Source organism: Aspergillus chevalieri, chromosome 4 (assembly GCF_016861735.1).
Source record: "Aspergillus chevalieri M1 DNA, chromosome 4, nearly complete sequence".
Taxonomy (NCBI): domain Eukaryota; kingdom Fungi; phylum Ascomycota; class Eurotiomycetes; order Eurotiales; family Aspergillaceae; genus Aspergillus; species Aspergillus chevalieri.
Window position 1 is genome coordinate 1,065,557 of NC_057365.1, and position 21,113 is coordinate 1,086,669.

Consider the following 21,113-nt stretch of genomic DNA (forward strand, 5'->3'; position numbering starts at 1 on the left):
GAGAATCAACGGATGACAGGCAATACATAGGGGATAGATAAGACCCCGCCCATGTGACCCCACGTGCGGACTGATTGCTTTTTGCTTGATTTTTCCACCGAAAAAATACATGCCAAACAATAAGAGAAAGTTGTAAGATGATTCCAAACATAATTTATCAGTCGGTGTAATTAGCTGTTCTAAAATGCTTGTCTTGGGATGGTTTGGGCTGGTTTCCGGCAATGTATATAGTTTTCCACATTCGGTAACTTTCTATGAGGCTGTCACCTTGACCTCACTAAAAAGTCTCAAAATCATAATGTCAATCCCAAAAAAGAATTTTATCTCCATGGAGCGTTTCAATCAACACATCCTGTGTCGTCGGCTCTACGACCAGCCCGAGCACGATGCCCCTCCTCACCCTCTCCAACGAACTCCTCCTAGAAGTCGCCAACTACCTAGAATGGGACAGCGACATAAACGCCTTCATGCAGGTCTCGGGCCGAACATACTACTTGCTATCACAAAGGCTGTTCTGGCACAACGTGTTCTGGTCTGAGAGTACAGCCTTCGAATGGGCTCTGTACCGCGGCTATGCATCGGTTGTCGAGAAAGCCCTTGACGCCGGGGCGTGGACAAACATTGATTACAAAACGTTTTCGGGTCCGCTGGACGTGGCAATACATTATGGATATGCCGATGTGGTGAAGGTGTTGCTAGAGAGAGGCGTTGACGTTGACGAGGATCCAACGTGGATTATTAGTTCGGCTAATGGGATACTTGAGATTGGGGATAAGTCGCCTCTATTTAAGGCGCTCGTGCGTGGTCATCCGGATGTGCTGCAGGTGTTTTTCTCGTTTGTGAAGAAGTCTCAGGGGTATGATGTTGGGAAACGAGCACGGCCAGTGCGTGGTGGGTGGCATACCTATGGGATAAACGTGACTAAAGCGGCTGCGGAGCAATTGATGAGGGATAGTGCTGCGAGGGGGGATTTGGATTCGGTGAAGTTCCTGACAAAGTTTCTACCCAGTTTGATCAACAGCGAGGTTGAGGATACGTTTGGTACCGCGCCGATTATTCAAGCCGTGAAGAACAATCAAATCGAGGTTCTTCGATTCTTGCTTAAAGCTGGCGTGGATCCAGGCCGGGATATTATGTTTAGGGAAGACACACCCTTGTACCACGCGGCGCAAAATGGTAGTGTCGAGGCTGTTCAGCTTCTGCTTGATAAAGGGGCTCGTTTGGATCCTCGTATGAAGTACCGGCAGGGCGGCCGCGGACATTCCCTGGAAATTCTGGAGACGGCTGTCACAAATGGGCATGTCAAAGTTGCTGAGATCCTATTGAGATTGATCAGGACCAGATCCAAGAGTAAAAGCACTCTTAAGGATAAGGATACTCTCATAACCGCGGCAGCAGCTTGTGGTTTGGCCGATCTTGTTCAGGAAATCCTTGACAATGTGCACAAAGGATATCAGAAAGTGGAAAAAGGCCAGCGAACATTCCTAAGCGATAATTCAAGACTGAAACCGCTTGCAGTGGCTACACAAAACGGCCACAAGGATGTCGTCTCAATGCTGATCGATTACGGCGCTGATATGAAGGACATCACCAGTACCTCACCACTCATCAGAGCTGTTTCAAGTGGTCACACTGAGGTCGTCAAATTGCTTCTCGATAAAGCTGTTGCGGATCTAACCGAGACCAACATTTACAACCTACCTGTTCGCTATTTGGCCCACTCAAAGCAGTGTACCCATGGTTTTGCTGCTTTGTGCCATGCAGTACCATTCCCGTCGACTTTTCAGGTACTTCTCGATAAAGGTGCTCAGCCCGCATCCAGAGCGGAGAAATTGATCTTGGTGACAGAAGTTGTGAGGTTTGGTAGTGAAAAGACGGCCCAGATACTTTCTAAGCAAGGCATCTTACTGGAGGCGTCCGAAATAGAGTCTGCGGCAAATGAAGGAGCAGGAGAGCAGTCACTTGATGCCACTTTCGACGATGCAATTGGACAAGCTGCCAGGCAGCGAGTTGAGCAACCAGGTGAGCAATCAGGCGGGAAGGCGCTCGATCCAACAGCAAAAACAAAAGCGGAGCAAAGAAAGAAGGGGAAAGCAAGGGGAAAAGCGAGCAAAAAAATACGTTCACTCATTCAGGAAATCGGCCCGAATTCCCAGGAGGTGAAAGATATAATGTTAAGTGCTCTCGTGGCCGGTGACGCAAGAATGGTCGGCTACCTCTGTAGTCAAGGATGCAGTCCAAACCACAAATGGCCAGGGTTTTCAAATGACAAAATGTCGAGCCTGGAGGTAGCAGCAATGGCACGTTTTTGCGAAGATACAGCTACAACACTTGATGTGCTGCTGCACCACGGCGCCGATATAAACCAGTTGCAAGGAGGCTGGAGCATCAATTGTCCAGACGACCGATACTTGACCGCACTGAAACTCCTTGTTGAGCGTGGAGCCGACGCGGCTCCGCATACGAGTAAATGGGGACTTAAGGTGCTGAAATTGGCATCAAAAATGCGATGTCGAAGAACTACTCGGTTTCTGTTGTCTGAGAGCTGTAATCGGGGTGCCTCTTTTGCTGTTGTTCAAGAATTGATAAAATTCTGTGAGGAGCATCTGAAACGGGGGTGTGACTTGAAATTTGAGAAGGTTCTGACAGACGCTTACTGGCGATCGATATATCCAGTTCCGAGGGAGAAGACTACCTGAGACAACTCCGCTAAGTATCTCGAGTTGGGAATGTTTGATACAGAGAAACGGTGAATTATTCCCCTACTGTATTATCGTTGCCTCGCTTCTTATAATAACAATGTTGGTTTATTTGTTTTGCTGTGCATGGATCACATGGCTTCGACTATCTACTGCTATGTATACGGGGTGTCAATTTGGTTAACAACGCGAGGAAGACGCCTCAACGGAGAGACCAAGCAGCAATAATACGGAATACAACTATCTTCAAGCAAACCCTACATGGATTGAGACACGAAGATCAAACATGGCCAATGCTCTGGGATATTCATCCCCTAGAAAAGGGACCTCCTTTTAGTCACTCAGCTATGAGCTCTTTTATTCTCCTGGGATTGTGATATCCTACCCTAGCTCACAGGCAACAAGAATAAGCATGACGATACTGATGCTTTATGGTAATCACACCAAGGGTTATGCTAATTAAGCATGTCAGTTAGCATTTATTCCATTTCCCGTTAGCCCGAGCTGTCAACAATATCTGAAACAGCTAATGCAGGGACAGTCGATTGCATATAGGAGGGGAATGTAGTCTACGAAGAACAGGGGACGGATTCTAATGCCGAGTATTCTACTCCGTATATCGTATATTCTCTCGACTGTCATCCCACATGATATCCAATGAAGAAACACCAAGCGAGAGCCGAGACAAACTCCGCATTTACTCCGTACCATGGATGCCGCATTATTCACAATACTGATAGGTTCGTTCGCCAAAGTGGCTCGGCTAAGGTTTTCCGAAACCGGAGATGGATCTGATAAGATCGAGATAATCTTGATTTGTGCAGGATACGGCGACGGATCGGACGCTTTGCTTTCGGATATCTACTCTAAGGCACAAAGTAGGCAATTCTACAAACAGGTTTCATGAGATAGATTCGCCGGATATCGCGGCCTCCCAAACTCTATACGGAGTACAGAGGATAAGCACTCCGTCCAAGTACTTTGTGCAGAGTCATACAGGTATGGGATGTCTCCTGTCACAAGTCACGGCATCCTTCTAGTCCTTCATGCTCTGCAGCAGAAGCAAATCACCCAATCCGATGTCGGTTAAGCAATCCGTCTCCAGGCACAGAAACCTGATACGGCAGGGCCCATAACAGAATTGCCGATCATGCCAATTAGGAACCATGTCCGGCCGCTACATACCAGAAGAGGATGGTGCGAGCGAGGTCATGAAAACTTTGATGAAACCGGCGCACAGAATGCTTGTAAGGGTATGGCGCCCATAGTTTTGCCGCTGGTCGACGGCTAGTTCGACCGGTGCAAGATAGATGCGGTCTTTGCAATCGTCGACAGATTGGTCGGTATTTATCTCGTATGATTCGGATTATTGGGCTTTGGTAGCGCTATGAATTCTTATCAGTCAGGAGTATATCGAGGCACATCGGGCCATGGTTTTTCCGGGTTTCGCCCGGGACTTCCCCGGACATCCTTCGCCTCCCCAGCCTCCATTGACATCTTCTGGAAGCAAAAAATAACACTTGGCTGGGCTTCGCCTGCTTGATATATCCATTGACTCGTCATCATGAGTTGAATTGTCACTCTGATGAGTCGTCCTCTGAAGATCAATTCGCCGCCGCAGCAACTGTGGCGGTCAGGCTAGGAGAATGAAGGCCCGTGATTGAGCTAACCTCGCTCTTTTTCGCTGTCTCCGAATCCAGAAGTCTGGCCGATCTTTCTTGGGCCCACCGTCTCCTGCCCGGCAACTACGGATACGCTGTTCTTGCTTACACCGAGGGTCAGGCTTCAGGGACAGGAATAGGGACAGGTCCGGCTTTGTTTTCCCCCACGTCCTGAGACGTGAACTGTGACAGATGTTTCTGGTTTTGCTCTATCGGCCGTATTCCCAGTGTTCCGAAAAGTTTATTCGAGCATGAGCACTTTCCCGATTCAGAACTGAACCCCCGGGATCGCGCCACCCGCCATGGCCTTGCAAGGATAAAGTAATAATGATACGGAGTGATAACAATAATGATTACGGCCGGATGATCCGGGATTGGTAATAATAGATGAGAAAAAAAAAATCGGCATTATCAGGGCTGAAGGCTATTGGTCGATCTGCACAGGGTGGCAGACTATCACCTCGTGGACCTTGCCCTCCTATGCCGGATCTGCACCGACCTTTACGCGAAAACTACGGTATCCCCTTCCCGGAAAGCGCACAACGAGTTCAAAGACACGAAACTGTCTGATTGAAAGAAGATAATAATGGAAACATGAACAACAAACAGGTGCATCATGACGGAATGGTGCATGAGCCACACGGGACAGTCAACAGAAATACAAAAAAAGAAAAATAGTGTGGCTGGTTTCAGTATGTATGACAAAGCACGCTTGCAGGGCACACGGGAAAAAGACACCTGCCACACGATCGACAACGGGGTTCATTGGCGGCAATTCGAACCTCCAAAAGCACCGGAAGACGAATCAGAAATGCCGAGAAGACCCTAGACCGATACCCACACGGGCTCGGCAGTCAATAGAGCAAGTTGATTTGGTTGAGAGGCCCCAGTCTGGATAAGCGGTCCCACTATCTAGTGATCTTCCGTTGGCTTTACTCTGCAACAGCGGTACGCCAAAAAGAATGATGCACCCAAGGGTCTATCGTCCGCGATCGCCATAGGCTAGACGGACCTGGTTGATACCAATCCAGTACAAGCATTTTGGCGCCAAAGGTCAACAAACTCAAAATGTCAAACCCACTCCCAGCCAGCGCCTGTCCGTACCCGCAACAAAGGGTCCATCGCTACTGTGTTGGGTAGCTAGAAATCCAGGCACCAAGATGTTGTCAGATGCAGTAGTGGCTGGTCTTTGTTGGGCCTATCATAGCGTCACCGGCTGATCCCCTGTTCTGGCGGTTATAAAGACTGTTGACTTCCGGTTCAAATTTTCCAATTTACTCTTCCCTCGATATTATTCTTCCTCACCTCGAATTTCAAATCTTATCCCAAGTTAACATCCAAATCACAATCACATCAACAAAATGAAGCTCACCGGTTTTGCTCTCGCTGGTTTCCTCGGCGCTGCTGTCGCCCTCCCTCAGCCTCAGGTCTTTGGAGGTGCCCCTGGTCCCGTCGAGCTGTCGAGCTCTGCCACTCCCTCCTCTTCGGCTGTTCCTACCAGTTCTGCCGTCGTCTTCAAGCGCCAGTTCGGCAGCTCCTCTTCGGCCACTCCCAGCAGCACCTCCGCCATCTACAAGCGCCAGTTCGGCAGCTCTTCGGCCACCCCCAGCAGCACCTCCGCCATCTACAAGCGTCAGGTTGACAGCTACCCATCCTCTTCCACCCCCATCGCTACCAGCTCTGCCATCTACAAGCGCGAGGACCCTCTCTTCCCTCCCCCTCCTCCTTACAACTTCCACCCTACTCCTTCCTCGAGTGCCACTCCTTCCTCCAGCGCTACTCCCTCTTCGAGCGCTACTCCTTCCAGCTCTCCTTCTTTCTTTGAGAAGCGCCAGTACGGTTCCATCTACGTCCCCTCGTCGAGCGCCACTCCCTCGTCGAGCGCTACTCCTACTCCTAGCGCCTCTGCTCTCTTCGAGAAGCGCCAGTTCGGCTGGCCCACTCCCTCCAGCTCGCCGGTCAGCAGCACCCCCACCAGCTCGAGCTCCGTCGCCGTCTCTACTCCTCTTTTCTAAATGATTTGAACCCGCCGCGAGGCATGAGTCAACACTACAACTGTTGACTTGAACTTCCAATTAATGTCTAGTTCATTTCACCTGGAAAGAGTCGGAAATGGATTCACCATGGACATTGAACAAACACTACTACTGGTCATAAACTAATGGGTCTGGTCACCTGTTTGGAGTTAATTCTTTCATGCGTTTTTGTACATTGGGTGCTTTGTTTTTGATTTGAGCTTCGTACATAGATTGCAATGCACTGCGGAGTACTTGTGACTTGTGATTTGATGTCTTTACGATTGTGTTATGATAGATTGATGTCATGAAATGATATTCTTGAAAAAGTTTCATCCCTGTTTATCATTGTGGAGCACCATGTAGAACATCCAACGAATTATATAACGATGTGCAGTCAACTTGGCTGTATAGGGTAGATATATGGAGGCGGCGTCCTCATTATCCTTATCCTTATGCTAATGCGTCATTTCCCCTGACAACATATAGTAAGGCACCAGGCGTAATGGCTATGGTTTCCTTGTTATACCCTGCACAGTATATCGTTTTGACATTGGCAAGTCAGGATAGACATACTCTGTACCATGGTGTTCAATGTAACAAATGGAATATCCATCTCAATTCACTCCGCACAACATATATATATCAAATAGACTGCATGGCATACAATAATCATTACGTTTAAGTATAGTTATTGCTCCTACAACGGCCCCCTCCGAACCCTCTGCACCTCATTCATCATCGCCTGCATCAATACCTTCTCACCCTCCGTCATACCCTCCTTAATCATGATTGTCGACCCAAGTAACGGCTTCATATCCGCCTCGCAAACCACATCCGCATCAGGTAACTCGCCAGACTGGAAGTACTGGCGAATACCCTTCGCGATGCAAAGGGATGGGGATGCTCCGGATGTATGCTGTATCGTCGTTATTATTAGTATATCATGATAGACGGATAGGGGGGAACTGGGCTGGGACATACGCCTTCGGAATCTTGTCGCAGAACAACAGAGCCGGGAAACTTCTGGGACATTTTTTGCGCGCTATAGAGGGGGGTTACTGGGTCGAGGTTGTTGCTGATGAAGAGGAGGGGGTGGGTTGTGTTTGCTGTAAAGGGGCCTACACAAGCACATGTCAACCATGGATTTCATATTGGAACCGGGGGAGACAGGGAGAGGTATACCTGATATCTTCCACTTAGCCTTCGCCTTCCACCCTACACAAGACATCCTAATATGCGCCCAGTAATCCCCAAGCATCTTGCTATCCCGCTTCAATCCATCCCAATACCCTTTAAAACCATCCTCGTCAATATCACCCATGTACTCCGCATCCGAGCACAATATCGCAGCAGTCGCATAGTCCTCATTCTCCCCCGGATCCCGGCAAGCCGTTGACCAGGGTCCTGCCAGTTGGCACTGATTCGACGGGCACGAGGAGCGATGATTCCCCTGCTTAAAATCTACCATTGCCGAGCCATCGCCGTTGCTAAGTTGTCCAAGGTACTGCGCGAACAGCGGAAACGCGAATATAGGTTGATACAGGGCGATGCGGAGAAGCGTGCGGATATCAGTCCAGGTGATAACCTCCGGTCCGTGGGTGCTCGATGCCATTACCGGGATCGAGGCATTATAAACCTTCTCGTCGAGGGCTAGGAATGCCTCTTTGATGGATGTTGGTCCGCCCGTTGTGTACAGTGGACACGCCTCTGGTCCCACGGCGTCGCAGTATAGCCCAAATCGATCGAAGATGGCGTCTGCGTCGCGGACTGGGTTTGGGCCGTTGCCGGTGTAGTATTTGTCGACGTCGACGACGCCGTCGAGGACCATGCGGGATATCCGGTCTGGGTGCAATGTTGCAAAGGTTATTCCTAGGACCGTTCCGTACGAGCGGCCCCAGAAGAGGAGCTTTTCGTGGTTGCGGTGCCAGCGCGTGTGGGCTACGATGTGTTGTTCTGGGTCGTGGCCGTGGATGTTGTCGTGGAGGGCCTGTTTTATTTGTCCTTGTTTCTCGCGCCATTCCGCGTGGCGTTCGGTGATTTCCAGCATGTCTCGTGCGACGGGTACGGTGTTAACGTGGTGTCCTAGGGCTTCGTCTTCGCCAGCCGGGGGTGTTGCAAGATTCAATGAACATCCTCGGTTCAGCGCCTGCGCTCGTTGCCAGTGACGCATGAGCGAACTCTCTGAACTGCCTAGCATCCCGTCTGCTTCGGTTTGTAGTTCCCAGGCCACTTGCGAAGAGAGATCGGGGAAGCAGCTGAATCCGGGGGTCGTATTATTCACCCCTCGTGGGTCAAAGCCTATCACGTCGAAGTACTTGGCTTTGGTTGTGCTTTCTGTTGTGTCAGGGCTCCCTTCGGCGTCTACGATTGTTTGTAGCTCTCGACCGGTCGTTAGAACCTGCATCACGCCTGATCCTCCAGGACCTCCTGCTATGCGTAAGCCCACTGACTAGCTGATGGGGTTAAACAGGACAAACCAGGATTGATTAGAACCGCTCCTCCATATCGCGGGTCCGTGACAGGAACTTTGGCCGGTAACCGTGTTAATGCAACGGCAACGCGACAGCCTTGTCCATCACCGCGATTATAGTCCATCGGGACTTCCATTCGGGCACATTGGAAGCCATCGAAGCAGTCATGATATTCAATTGAAGGAGACGGTGTGATCTGCTCTTATTAGCCGTGCTGGTTCTATAGATCGTGGTAAACCCCACCTGATGCCAACTGAACCCTGACCCAGGAATATCATCGAGAGGGTTCACATTATGATCATTATCGATATTTTTATAATTATCATCCCACCACAACAATCCAGCCAAACCCAGCAGTGCTATAGTCGCCGAACGAGCCACACTCTGCCGCCGTGGGCGTTGCGTGAAAGACGACAACTCAGTCCCCTTCATGAGAAGACTACCCAAGTGACTATCAACCTGCTAACCAAAAAAAAAGTCCAACTCACCAGTGACCCGACAAATAAACACCGGGACATTAAAAAGTAAATATATGACAAGCAGCACAGACCCGAAGCTGATAAACACGATGGCGGGGATTCGCCGAAGGGCACAACCCATGCACATGCACGGCAGAAGCAGAAGAAAAGCCGGCAAAAGTTTGATAAGCGGCCATATTTTCAGCTCGGTGGGATTGGCGTTCGTCGAGGTTCAGCTGATATGCACTTGCGATGCATCTATGCCAAACGGATTTTCACCATGTGGGTCGTGCGTCTTCCCCCGGGACTCAGCTGTGTCGTAAGGGTCCAGCTGGAAAGAGGTTTCTCGAGAGATGTGCCTCATACATAGTATAGTAAGTGAACCGGCCATTTTATGGCGATGAAGGCCGACAATGTTAGATCCAGATCACCCCGTGTTTGGCACCATAGCGGCTGGCTGGCTGAAGCCAAGCACCTGACCCATTTTGATATGATTGGTCTCGATGCTTGTTTGCGAGACAGCTCCCTGCGCCTTGCTCACGATTTGAAATTCGACTTTGCAGTATTCTGGCGCTCAGTGTCAACAAGTATTTTGGTCTCCGTGATGATATGACAATCTTCGTCCGTGGTCGATTTGACTTGTCTTTCTAGCGTAGATCTCAGGTATGCGAAACTGCCCAGGACGTCTATCTGCTGACAGATCTGAGTGCAGAAGACAAGCTGGGCCTAGGAGTGATAAGGAGGGTGCAAGCACAGATGTCATGCTGCCCTTAGTCTACGAAACCAGCTTGTGCCGGAGTAATCTACAAAATTAACCAAGCAGCAAGCTCTGATGTCTTTTGGCGAAGTAGCTAAATTCGTTGACTCAAGAAATATACTTTTAGGGTATCAATTTAAGCACCCTGCTCAGTGCTCAGACGAAAAGCAGGATATTTGACGGATCTTTTTCCAGGCTGATTCCAGCCATAAAGAGCTCTGGCTCAGATCCGACGAATACATAGCCCGATTCTACCGGCTATCCATTGTCCTGTTTTCGCATTGCAATAGTTTTGAGAACAGAGGCTATCCACTCAAACAACTGCATTGCACAACAGGAAAATCGATTGAGCGTACAGTGATTCAACAGTCCACTGTACACTGCACTCTGACACAAGATAGATAGCCGGAGATCCATTTGAGATCATCCTGCTCAATTCTCTTAAGAATTGTTCATAGAGTGATTTGTAGGGTTGTGCATAGAGTGATTTGTGGGGTTGTGCATCCGCGGCCTTTTAGCCCTGAGATACTTGGGCGCACTTCTTGGAAAATGTGGCTGGTGACCATATTTCTGGTTCTGCTTATTTCTGGCTGCGGCGGCGGCAGCAGCAGCTATCTTCTTCTGCATGTGCGCCCGCGATGGCATGCGACTTTCCACCGTCTGTAGATGCGCAATATGATCCTGGTATCTGTCGCTTTGGTACTGGAAAGGCATGGCCTCTTCCCGCACCGAGGGCAGCACGCGCGCCCACAGGTTCTGGATCCGCTGCTCCTCCGTCAGGAGCTCTTCCAGATTTGATTCCCATGACCCCAGGTGGTTTGAGAACTCGCGCACAGTCTGGTCTTCTCGCTGGGACCGGCCATAATACTGCCGCCGGGCGACGGCAGGATCAACAAGATTGATGATCCTTGATAACAGGAAATTGCAGAAATTCGGCCATGTGGGTTCAATCTGGTCATCGGTAGCTACATGAAAGCCCCAAGCTCGTTCAATGTCCGGGACCACATGCCGCAGTCCTTCTTCAATCTTGCGCTCATGTGACGCATAGTAGCGCTCGTACTGAGCAAAGTGACTCTGCAGAAATTCAATGGTAAGATTATACTCCTTTCGGCTCGCTCCCCGATACTGTCTCTTGACAGTGAATGTAGGAGGAACTTCCACATCCTCTTCTTGTTCATCCTGTGTCTTTTCCCGCCCACTCGATCCCTGCTGCGAAATAGGTTCCTGTGGCTGCTGCCCTTCCTCTCCCGTGTTATCCTGTCCCGCGGGCCTGTGCTCTTGCACATTCTCCAGCTCATTGCCTCCATTGTGATTGCTCGACTCCGAATGCGACCGTTTGATTCCTCGGATCAATTCATCCACGTCTTCGGTCGTAGGATTTGTCGGAGGAATCGGTCTGGGCCAGGGATCAGGCGGCGGATTGAATCTAGGGCGTTCAGAGGGCAACCGTTCTGCCAGTCGCTGCTCTACCGGCCGCTCTGGCGGGACTGCTGGCAGCTCAGCCAACCCGAGGCTCTGCTGGGCCTCGGCCAGCAGTTGTTGTTCCCTCGCAATCTCACTGCGTAGTTGTAGCAGGGCTCGTTGCTTCCGCATCCGGGTCAATTCCTCCTGTAGCTGGAGAATTTCCAGATCCATCATCTCGTCGGGGCTGGAGTTGGGATTGCTAGGGGGTAATTGGGAGGTCATGGCGGGCGAGAGGGATTCGGCAAAGAGGCGGAATATCGAATATCGTCCGAATTGTAGTTGAAATGCAACCAATATATAAAATATTCCCTCCCCTGGCTACTGTATCCCGGCGTCGCTTCGATGACTGAACTATGTCGTTCTTGATGACAGGAAAGAAATTGGTCGCATGGTATTCACGTGATGATAAAACTCTTGGCGCAGAGTCAGTTGCCGATAAGAGACTCTGCCACTATTTTAAGGCAATAAGGTAACAATGTCTTTAGACTGGTGAGCACAGGACAGCCGTGTTTTTATATGTATTCTGTACCGAATACTCCGGCATCAGAGACCGGTGAGTTTTCAGCTGCTTCCCCTTGCAATGGTCACGGGCCACCGTTCTGCATTCTACGGGAGTTATCACATATTTTCAAGACCACAACTGTGTAGGAGCAGAGATTCTCACCTATGGTCTTCGAGTAATACTCTGCCGGTACGACCAACGCAAAATCAATATCTTCTAGCACAGACGCAAACTAGCAAATGAATGCTCGTCTCCCAGCTGCCGCATTGCCAGTCATCAATCGGAACAGCACCGAGATTCGTGTCCAGCGATAGAGGTTTATTAGAAATATCGAACTCAGCATGGACTCCCCAACGATGCAGCTCTGAATCCCCGCGCTAACCGGTCCGGCGGTGCCAGGGTGTTCGGGGGCAGTTTGAAATACAAGAACCAAGATTATTGAACACTCCGCATCTTGCAACGCGTATTGTCAGCTCAGCCGTGATTGACATTGCATTAAGCCGGGCCAAGTGTTATTCGGCTCATTATTGGCACTTTATAGCCTCATGCACAATAAATGGAATCAACAGCGAATCGTGATAGCACCACATTCCAAGCATTGACTATTGTCCAAGTAGTCCCGCTGGAGTGTTGAGCTCTCTCCTCTTTCATGGCACAGACGCCGATGATCGACGGCCCTATTCTCCTCGGCAGCGTTTATTAAGCCACGGAAAGTTGACTGTGATCTCAATGATCTGGAAACCATCGAGCCGGATCCAGCGATCCTCCAGCTGTTCAATAATTCGCTCCACCGTGCGCTCGCTCCTCCTTGCCGCGGTGGGCATAATACAGAATTACATCGGATGTGATTGGCGAGGCAATGGTACTATAGGTCTTGCATCATGGACAGTGACAATAGTGGTAGTTTGCTTGTCAGACAGGGAAATGTTTCTTATATCTGTGTCCCTGGCTCTGTTGAGGCCATAATGCAGCCATTCCGTGATTCGTCTTCCTGCAGGCGCATCCCATGATAACTAAAGTACGGCCTGATAACATCCTCCAATCTGATCCTATGATTTCATGCAGCTGACCTTGTCAGGTTCTAATCCCAAGCTTATGAGGATAAAGTGATATCTCGATAGGCTCTCAGCCGCTCGCTGCTATCTGGTTGACCTATGATCGCTGGCACGGATATCTACATGGACTGTGTATAAAGTTGGGCATACTGGTATTGGATATCGCAGTCTAGCATTGTTCTTAGTATGCCGTTCTGGAAAAAGCCATGTCCTTGGCTCGGGGATAAACAACCATCCACCCCAGAAGTCTCAGAGGAAACCAAAGATCCCCAGGTCGATCTGGTCGAATCGCAATCTGCAGACTACGATGCAGTCGTATTTTCCAAAATCAGAGCAACAGAGTGGATGCGCAGTTGGAAGGGGAGGTATTTCGTATATGCCGGGTATGTGAAATTACATTTATAGTATAGACCAACGCTAACACGTCCAGACTCGGCTTGATCATGATCATCTTGTGAGTCCCGTGCCTCTCATACCGGATCCCGTCTAATAGACCAGCGAACTCGACAACGCAACAGTCGGCACATACCGAAACTACGCAACATCCGCCTTCAACCAACTCTCCATGCTCGCCTCCCTAAACACCGCAACCAGCATCATCGGCGCGGTCTTCAAACCCCCAATCGCCAAACTCTCAGACGTCCTAGGACGTGCAGAAGCCTACCTCTTCACCGTTTGCTGCTACGTCATCTCATACATCCTCTGCGCCGCGTCCAAGGACTTCGACACCTACGCGGGAGGCGTCATCCTCTACTCCGTCGGACAGTCGGGCATAACCGTCCTCAACGCAGTCCTAATATCAGACCTATCCTCAATGCGCTGGCGCGGCTTCGCCTACAACATTCTCTACCTCCCCTTCCTCGTCACACCGTGGGTCTCCGCATTCATAATCGACAGCGTCGTCAACGGCATCGGCTGGCGCTGGGGAATAGGCATGTTCGCCATCCTCATGCCCTTCTGCGCCAGCCTCATCATAATCACCCTGGCTGTCTTCCAATCCCGCGCAAAACAATCAGGCCTCATCCTCAAGCAACGCCCAACACCCTACGACTTCTGCTCTCGCATCGATCTCGGCGGCACCCTGCTCCTCAGCGGCGGCTTCGCCCTCCTCCTTATCCCAATCACCATCGCATCTACAACAACCTCCCGCTGGAAAACACCCTGGGTAGACGCGCTCATCGCGCTAGGCATACTCTCCCTAGTAGCTCTGTACCCGTACGAGCGCTACATTGCCAAACACCCCGTCGTCCCCGTGCGCTACTTCCGCGTCCTCGCCATCGTATCCTCCGTCTGCCTCACCTGCATCGACAACGTCGGCTTCGGCGTCACACACACATACCTCTACGCCTGGTCGACCGTCTCGCGTGGTTTTTCCGCGCGCAACGCCCAGTTCCTAACCTACACCAACGGCGTCATGCAAGCGCTCACGGGCATGGTCATCGGGCTTATCATCTACCGTCTGCGCAGCTACAAATGGATTCTCGTCGCCGGTGCGATCATCCGATTAATTGGCTACGGTGTGATGATCCGGCTGCGCACGAACGACAGTTCCATTGCAGAACTCTTCATCGTACAGCTCGTGCAGGGATTGGGCAGCGGGATCATCGAGACAATTGTGATTGTGGCGTCGCAGATTATTGTCCCGCATAGGGAGCTTGCGCAGGTGACGTCGTTGCTTATGTTGAGTGCGTTTTTGGGAAATGGGATTGGGTCTGCGATTGCCGGTGGTATTTATACGGATACGTTGAAGAGCCGGCTAAGAGCGAGACTTGGGAAGGAGGTTAGTGAAGGGAAACTGGATAAGTTGTATAATTCGATTACGGGGGCGTTGCCGGCTTGGGGGTCGTCGGAGAGGATTGCTGTGAATAAAGCGTATTCGGATGTTATAGGGTAGGTATCTTTGTCTTTGTGTGGTTGGGATAATGGGCTGACTGGATAGGTATATGACGATTGCTGCGCTTGGGCTTGCGGTTCCGGTGGTGATATTGGCGTTGTTCGTGCCGAATAATAAACTTGGGTATGTGCAATCTCTGTATACTTGAGACTTAAGCTTACTGACTTTCCAGCGACGGCCACAACCTCGTGCAAGACTGGTCGACGAACACGGCTACCCCCACAGAAGAAAACGAAGAAAAAGAAACTAAATGAATTTTATGATAATAATACCAAAAGAACCCAACCAAGCCACTATAATATCTAGGGTATCAATATCTACACGAAAATAGCAAAGCAAATACAACACAAGCGAATCCTCTACTCTACACTCTTCATCAACTCCACCCACTCCCCAGCCCGCACCCTTTCCTCAGGCTGCTTACAAACAGCAACTTTGACAACACTTTCTACAGCACCGCCCCGGGGAACCCTCATCCCGTTCCCACCTGACCTCGCAAACTCAACAACCCGATGCCCTTCGCGCGCCATCGCAAGTCTCTGCATGTGACTTGTCCCAGGGTACAAGAGCAAATCACCCGTCGCAGCAGCGAGCAGCGTCACCGCCAACGAAAACACATCAGAAGCAGTTGTCGGCGGAGCACCAGCAGGCGCCTTCAACGCAGCCGCGGAAAGCAACTCCGGTGCCGCAAACGGCGGCGTCAACGCCGACCCAGGCGCCGGCGAGGACGCCGCGGAGCAAGTATCATGCGCGGAAGAAAAGTCCGCGTAGAGGGGCTCATACACGAACTCCTCCCCGCCATCGCTGATGGCAGGAACCCGCCGCAGAAGAATATTATGCGGCTTGATATCCCCATGCACAACACTGGCCGTGTTGTGCATCCAGTCAAGTCCCGAGACTAGTTTCCGCGCGAGATTAATCCACCGCCGCTTCCCCAGCACGGGCTCGAACATGTTACTCGTCGAGCGGTGCTCTTGCGCTTTAACCGCTGCCTCTGTTATATAGCTCGACAGCGCTAGCGGCACAGCGCCCATAACCAGCGCATGGCTCCGGGGTATGAAGCCCAGAAACGGGACGATGTAGCGCTCCGCGCCGGGGGAGAGGGTTAGGCGGGTGAGAACCCTTGCTTCGGATTCGAGCACTGGGTGCGCATCTTTTCTGATGGGAGACTTTACGGCGACAATGCGGTTTTTGGAGGCTGGGGAGGCGGGTGGCGTTATTAGGGCACCTGTAGACGGGGGCGCGGGGAGGGACGAGGCTTTGTAGACGGCGCTCCAGACGCCGTGGCCGAATTGGACCGGGGAGGAGGAGTCTGGGTGGTGGTGGTAGTCGAGGGAGTCTGTGTAGTGTAGGATTCTGTTGAGATTGTCGGGGTCTCGCTTTGAGGGCGTGCTGGGAGTCGCCGGGGGAGTGGTGGTTGATGCAACGGGGGTGTCCGTCTGGACGGAGAGGTGGTGATGGCGCATTATATTATATATTATAGATCGATATATTGATATATTCTCAGGGATAAATTATGCGATCAAAAAGCAAGCAGCTGAGAAGGCGAGGCGTAGAGATAAAGAATCGTCGCAAGGCGCATAATCAAGAGTTGGGACAAAGTGGCAAGGCAGAACAGGTTTGAACCGTGGATGTACCAAGGATGACGACTGCGATTGTAAAGGAAGGAAAAGAATTGAAAAGAGCGAACGAGGAATGAGCGATATAAGAAAAAAACCTGGAAAAAGAAATGAGACAGAAAATTTGAGAGGAAGATCGCAGGAAATGAGGCGTCCCACATGGTGACAGCACCCACGTAGTCAGATATGTACAGAGGATGCAGTATTTGCAGTGCTACATTATGTTGTGACTCTCTTATCTCCTGTTATTATCACTCTTCCTATTCCAATCTCTAATGTTCTCTTCATAGCAAACTTCAGTAGAATTATCACTATGTAGTACTCGAGTCGATAGTACAAAAGTGACATCGGGTATGCCAGTGCATGCATCGGACACTATGCTCTGTCCGGCTTAGGGTACAAATATCACACCAATAACATCGACTGCAAACGCGTCCTTGCCAACCCGAGGGATTTCCTATTCGGGCCGTTTACTTATCTTTCTTTTCGTCTCATTTCCTTTGAGGTCAATGCGACCTTGATTGCCAATCTTACTACTCCATACTCCCCGTACTCTACCCTAGACATACATAGTCCTTCATGCATGAAAGCGTCTACTCTCTACAAATACAGACAGTTCGTGACCCACGTGGGTCTGCCAGGCCCTCGGATAGGTCCACCTTCCGCTTACAGAAGCCTGCCATTCCCCGATTGAGACGTAGAGCACACCGGATACTGCTTGTGTATTGGCGCTACGACGTTACAATCACACTCGATAGTCCGATTGGAAAACAGCCGGATTGGTCTATGTATGTCTAGTTCAATCATCCCGGCCACAACCCATGAACCCTGTCCGCACTGCACCTGCACTAATCCTGTATTACTGTACTGCAGCACCCCGTATTTGTATGCACAGCACTAAGCAACATAGCTCCTCAAATCCTGCACCCACCTCTCGAACGCCTCCTGAACCACCCTCCCATACATCCACCGCACCGCATACGCCGCATACCCAACCTGCACCTCCCAGTTTCTGACTTCACTCCCGCGACCCTCGCCGAATGGTTCAATCTCATGCACGCGTTCCGCCTGTAATAAAAACCGCGGCAGTGTCCCTGACGCAGTGTAATCGGCGCTCCATGCAATGCGACCGGTTTTACCTCCTTCCGGCGGCTCGAACAACGTGACGACGAGATACACGTCCGTTTCGGCGGGCGAGTTGGGGTCCATGTGCACGTGGAAGGTCATTCGTGTGCCGTTCTGCAGTATCGGGGACAGTTCATGTTGGCCCGGTTGATGGCGGATGGTTACGCGTGGGCAGAAGCTGTTCCATGATGGCCAGGTGGAGGTGTCGATGAGGGTTTGCCAGGTTTTTTCGGCGGGCGCGGTGGTGGTGGCGGAGCTGTAGGCGTAGTAGACGGCGTCACTGCCGTTGAGACTCGGGGTTGATTGTGCCATTGTGTGGGTGTCGGTGATTTGGAGATAGAATTGACGGTGATGAACGGTTTCCGCATCCGAGTCACGGGACAACGATTCGACGATGGCAATGGCAATGCTATGCGACAATATTTATTACTATTAACAGAGTATAACAGAGTACAGAGCTCGCTGGCGCGCTACTTCAACGGCGCCCCAATAACACAAACAAAATCCCTGTCCGGCGTGTCATCCAACGCATTTTTCACCAAATTCCACACGTTCGGATCATACGCCTCGCCGATATGCCCGACAATATCAAACCGACACTTATCCTGCACCCACACATTCCTCACTCCCTCCTCATGCACAAACGACGTCTCCACCGGCGTAACCAACTCATCATGCTTCGACGCAATGACGGTCAACGAATTCCCCTCCTGCACAATCGGTTCCCCATCATTCAGCTTTTTAATCGCCTCCCCCCCAGTAACCAACTCCGAACACGCCTGACAACCCACCGTGTCCAACGCCTTATCCACAGCACTCTTGGTATTATTCCCCAAATCAATCGCCAGCTTATACAACCCCGCAAAATCCGTCCCCCTCGTCGGCGGCGCAATCGCAACCAACTTATCAATCAACGGCACAACCTCGGAATGGAACTTGGGCACGTAAAGCGTCTGCAGCGCGCCCTCCGAATGTCCAACCACATCAACCTTCTCTGCCCCAGTCTTCTCCGCGACTTCCTGGATGTATTTCGCGATTTCGCTCGCGGACTCGGCGATCGGCTTCAAACCGCCCAGGAACGGAAAGCCATCGTAGGCGCCGTAGGTCCGCGCGAATGTGCAGTAGTCTTTCCCTTGCAGCCAGTATTGCAGCACATTGATGTCTTCGTAGCCTGTGGCGCCGAGGCCGTGCAGGAGGATGACGGGGTTCGGGTGGGAGGAGCTTTTGCAGGAAAAGTCATTGATGAGGGTGGCTGTGGCTGTGGAGCAGGCTGTCAGGGTTGCGATGATGCTGCGGAGGGAGGGCATTTTTGCGCGGTAACCCTTGCAGAAACTCAATTAGAATTTCGATATAGGGAAACAAAGCTCTGTAGAAACGAACAGATCGAAAACTCTGAAAGAAAATCTTGACGCAGGAAGGGCAGTCTGTTTATAAGGATCGAAAAAGCAAAATGGGACTATGTGTTGTGATGGATCTGTACACGGCCTAATTAATGACGATCGTCGGGAACTATTGATGCGAATTATATGGCGGTCGATCGTGGCTGGCTGAACTGTTAATCTAATTGAATTTGGCAGTTCATGTTGGATACAGAGGATTGGGATGAATTGTGGTTATGCTGATGTAGATGTCTATGCTGAAGTATACATCCGTGTTGTACTCCGTACACATCAACCATGATTCAGTCAAGTCACTATCACCTGCATAGCATGCGATGCATTCGATATCACTTAAAAGAGACCAAGGACAAAGGGGAAAAGTAAAAACAATAACATACTTGTGTGCCAGCAGATCAGACGCCCGAGACAGACAGACAGGTCAGCTTAAATTGGCTTCATCTGATAGTAACAATTTGCATCAAGAATTGTACGCTTTCCTTTTTCTGTTCCTGCTGCTTGGTTTGTACTTGTATATCCCCTATCCGAATGTGCTTTATACTTCGAATATGAAATGATCTGTAGTGCATACTTTTGATTCATACTTTATTCGGTAATAAGTACAAATACGCCGAGTATATGTGGAAATCGCTCCCCAATTGCCCTAGGCTTTTCCGGCTCTAGCTGGTTATATTATTCGGTTATCATGTAATCCTTGTCATTCAAAAACCAACAGTAGCAAGCCATAAACGCACGCTATACTTCACTTTACGCCCTGCGCTCTGGACTCTGAGTTTTGGTGTTTGGTGAAATAAGAGCACTGCTCAGCGAGACTGGCTTGTACACCGTATACAGTACCCTGTTGTTGACATGGCTTACAGAGTACTATGACAGCCTAGGCTTGCTTTGGTAGAGAATCGATATCTAATGTGATAAATACATACGATTGCCGCTATTGAGACTGAAGACATGATATATGAACAGAGAAGGCTCGTACGAGTGACAGCTGAATATCGAGTCCCTAACAATGCATCTGACATATTCAGCACTCTTCACCATTGTACTTGCCTCCTTGCGGCACAAGCGAATAATTGCCATGTTCCATACTAACATCAGAAGAACATGCTACTCCTGATCTCCTTGATAAGGTATATAGCCCCTCAACCATTAGCCCTCATATCCACAAACCCGTCTCAATCTCCCAAACCAAACCAAATCCACCAAAATGCTCCCCAAACGCCTCCTCACAATCCTCCTCGCCTCCCTCACCTCCCTAGCTCCCGTGTCCGCCTCCCCCCACACGGCCCTCTCCCACTCCGTCTCCCAACTTGGCTCCATCCAATCCCACCTGTCCCTCCTAACCGAAGCCCTCGACTCCTACAACGGCGGCGTCTGGGGCCTCCTCACGCTCGCCAACCGCGTGAACAACGCACAGAGCGCGATACGTGGTGCTCGCTTGAACCTCGACCAGTTGCCCGTCCTCAGCGGCGACGATTTCGAGAACTGGGCGGGTAGTTATGAGAAGTTGCAGCCGGTTATTCTGGGGGCGTTGAAGACGGCGCATGGCAAGGTTTGTTTGTCCCCATATTTCCTTTTTTCTTCTTTTAGGTGGTGATTGAAAATGCGATTATGGGCTAATGTAAATGAATGATGCAGACTGATCACTTCCACAAACTGGGTCTCAAGCCCGTTGTCGCGGCGCTGGTGCAGGGTCTTATTGATGAGAGAAATGGGTATAAGAAGACGATTGAGGGGAAGATGTCGAGGGAGAATATCACGGCGATGGTTGCGCATAATGAGGAGGTGGATAAGACAGTGAAGTTTGTTTTTGAAGCTTTGGAGTCGGTTTAGTTGTTTTGCTGGGATTGGATTGGATTGAGTTGTGGTATTAGGATTATGTGTGTATCTGTCTATAGGGGGCATGGTATAACATCGGTTTTCTTTTCTTTTTCGTTTTCGGTTTGCGCTTCTTGTGAAGGTGTGGTCTCGGACGAGGTGCCTGATAAACCCGGGG

At 50.5% G+C, this 21,113-nt stretch overlaps 9 protein-coding genes across 9 annotated transcripts; 5 read left to right on the forward strand and 4 right to left on the reverse strand.

Moving 5' to 3' along the window:
• Positions 1 to 386: 386 nt before the first annotated feature.
• Positions 387 to 2,699, forward strand: ACHE_40374S (uncharacterized protein; the record flags this gene model as incomplete). The annotated part of the gene is made up of 1 exon (XM_043278566.1): positions 387 to 2,699. One exon carries the CDS (start codon positions 387 to 389, stop codon positions 2,697 to 2,699), a length of 2,313 nt encoding a protein of 770 aa, XP_043136332.1.
• A 3,022-nt stretch (positions 2,700 to 5,721) lies between these two features.
• On the forward strand, positions 5,722 to 6,375 carry ACHE_40375S (uncharacterized protein; the record flags this gene model as incomplete). Its single annotated transcript, XM_043278567.1, has 1 exon — positions 5,722 to 6,375. The coding sequence occupies one exon, from the start codon at positions 5,722 to 5,724 to the stop codon at positions 6,373 to 6,375; it is 654 nt and encodes a 217-aa protein (XP_043136333.1).
• Positions 6,376 to 10,505: 4,130 nt separating this feature from the next.
• ACHE_40376A (uncharacterized protein) lies at positions 10,506 to 11,750 on the reverse strand (the record flags this gene model as incomplete). Its single annotated transcript, XM_043278568.1, has 1 exon — positions 10,506 to 11,750. One exon carries the CDS (start codon positions 11,748 to 11,750, stop codon positions 10,506 to 10,508), a length of 1,245 nt encoding a protein of 414 aa, XP_043136334.1.
• Positions 11,751 to 13,271: 1,521 nt separating this feature from the next.
• On the forward strand, positions 13,272 to 13,543 carry ACHE_40377S (uncharacterized protein; the record flags this gene model as incomplete). Its single annotated transcript, XM_043278569.1, has 2 exons — positions 13,272 to 13,468; positions 13,516 to 13,543. The coding sequence occupies 2 exons, from the start codon at positions 13,272 to 13,274 to the stop codon at positions 13,541 to 13,543; spliced, it is 225 nt and encodes a 74-aa protein (XP_043136335.1).
• Positions 13,544 to 13,650: 107 nt separating this feature from the next.
• On the forward strand, positions 13,651 to 14,979 carry ACHE_40378S (putative siderochrome-iron transporter; the record flags this gene model as incomplete). The annotated part of the gene is made up of 1 exon (XM_043278570.1): positions 13,651 to 14,979. One exon carries the CDS (start codon positions 13,651 to 13,653, stop codon positions 14,977 to 14,979), a length of 1,329 nt encoding a protein of 442 aa, XP_043136336.1.
• A 359-nt stretch (positions 14,980 to 15,338) lies between these two features.
• Positions 15,339 to 16,445, reverse strand: ACHE_40379A (protein kinase domain-containing protein; the record flags this gene model as incomplete). The annotated part of the gene is made up of 1 exon (XM_043278571.1): positions 15,339 to 16,445. The coding sequence occupies one exon, from the start codon at positions 16,443 to 16,445 to the stop codon at positions 15,339 to 15,341; it is 1,107 nt and encodes a 368-aa protein (XP_043136337.1).
• Positions 16,446 to 17,495: 1,050 nt separating this feature from the next.
• On the reverse strand, positions 17,496 to 18,035 carry ACHE_40380A (SRPBCC domain-containing protein; the record flags this gene model as incomplete). Its single annotated transcript, XM_043278572.1, has 1 exon — positions 17,496 to 18,035. One exon carries the CDS (start codon positions 18,033 to 18,035, stop codon positions 17,496 to 17,498), a length of 540 nt encoding a protein of 179 aa, XP_043136338.1.
• Positions 18,036 to 18,193: 158 nt separating this feature from the next.
• Positions 18,194 to 19,030, reverse strand: ACHE_40381A (esterase/lipase family protein; the record flags this gene model as incomplete). Its single annotated transcript, XM_043278573.1, has 1 exon — positions 18,194 to 19,030. One exon carries the CDS (start codon positions 19,028 to 19,030, stop codon positions 18,194 to 18,196), a length of 837 nt encoding a protein of 278 aa, XP_043136339.1.
• Positions 19,031 to 20,324: 1,294 nt separating this feature from the next.
• ACHE_40382S (cell wall mannoprotein 1 family protein) lies at positions 20,325 to 20,950 on the forward strand (the record flags this gene model as incomplete). The annotated part of the gene is made up of 2 exons (XM_043278574.1): positions 20,325 to 20,669; positions 20,756 to 20,950. The coding sequence occupies 2 exons, from the start codon at positions 20,325 to 20,327 to the stop codon at positions 20,948 to 20,950; spliced, it is 540 nt and encodes a 179-aa protein (XP_043136340.1).
• Between the last annotated feature and the right edge of the window lie 163 nt (positions 20,951 to 21,113).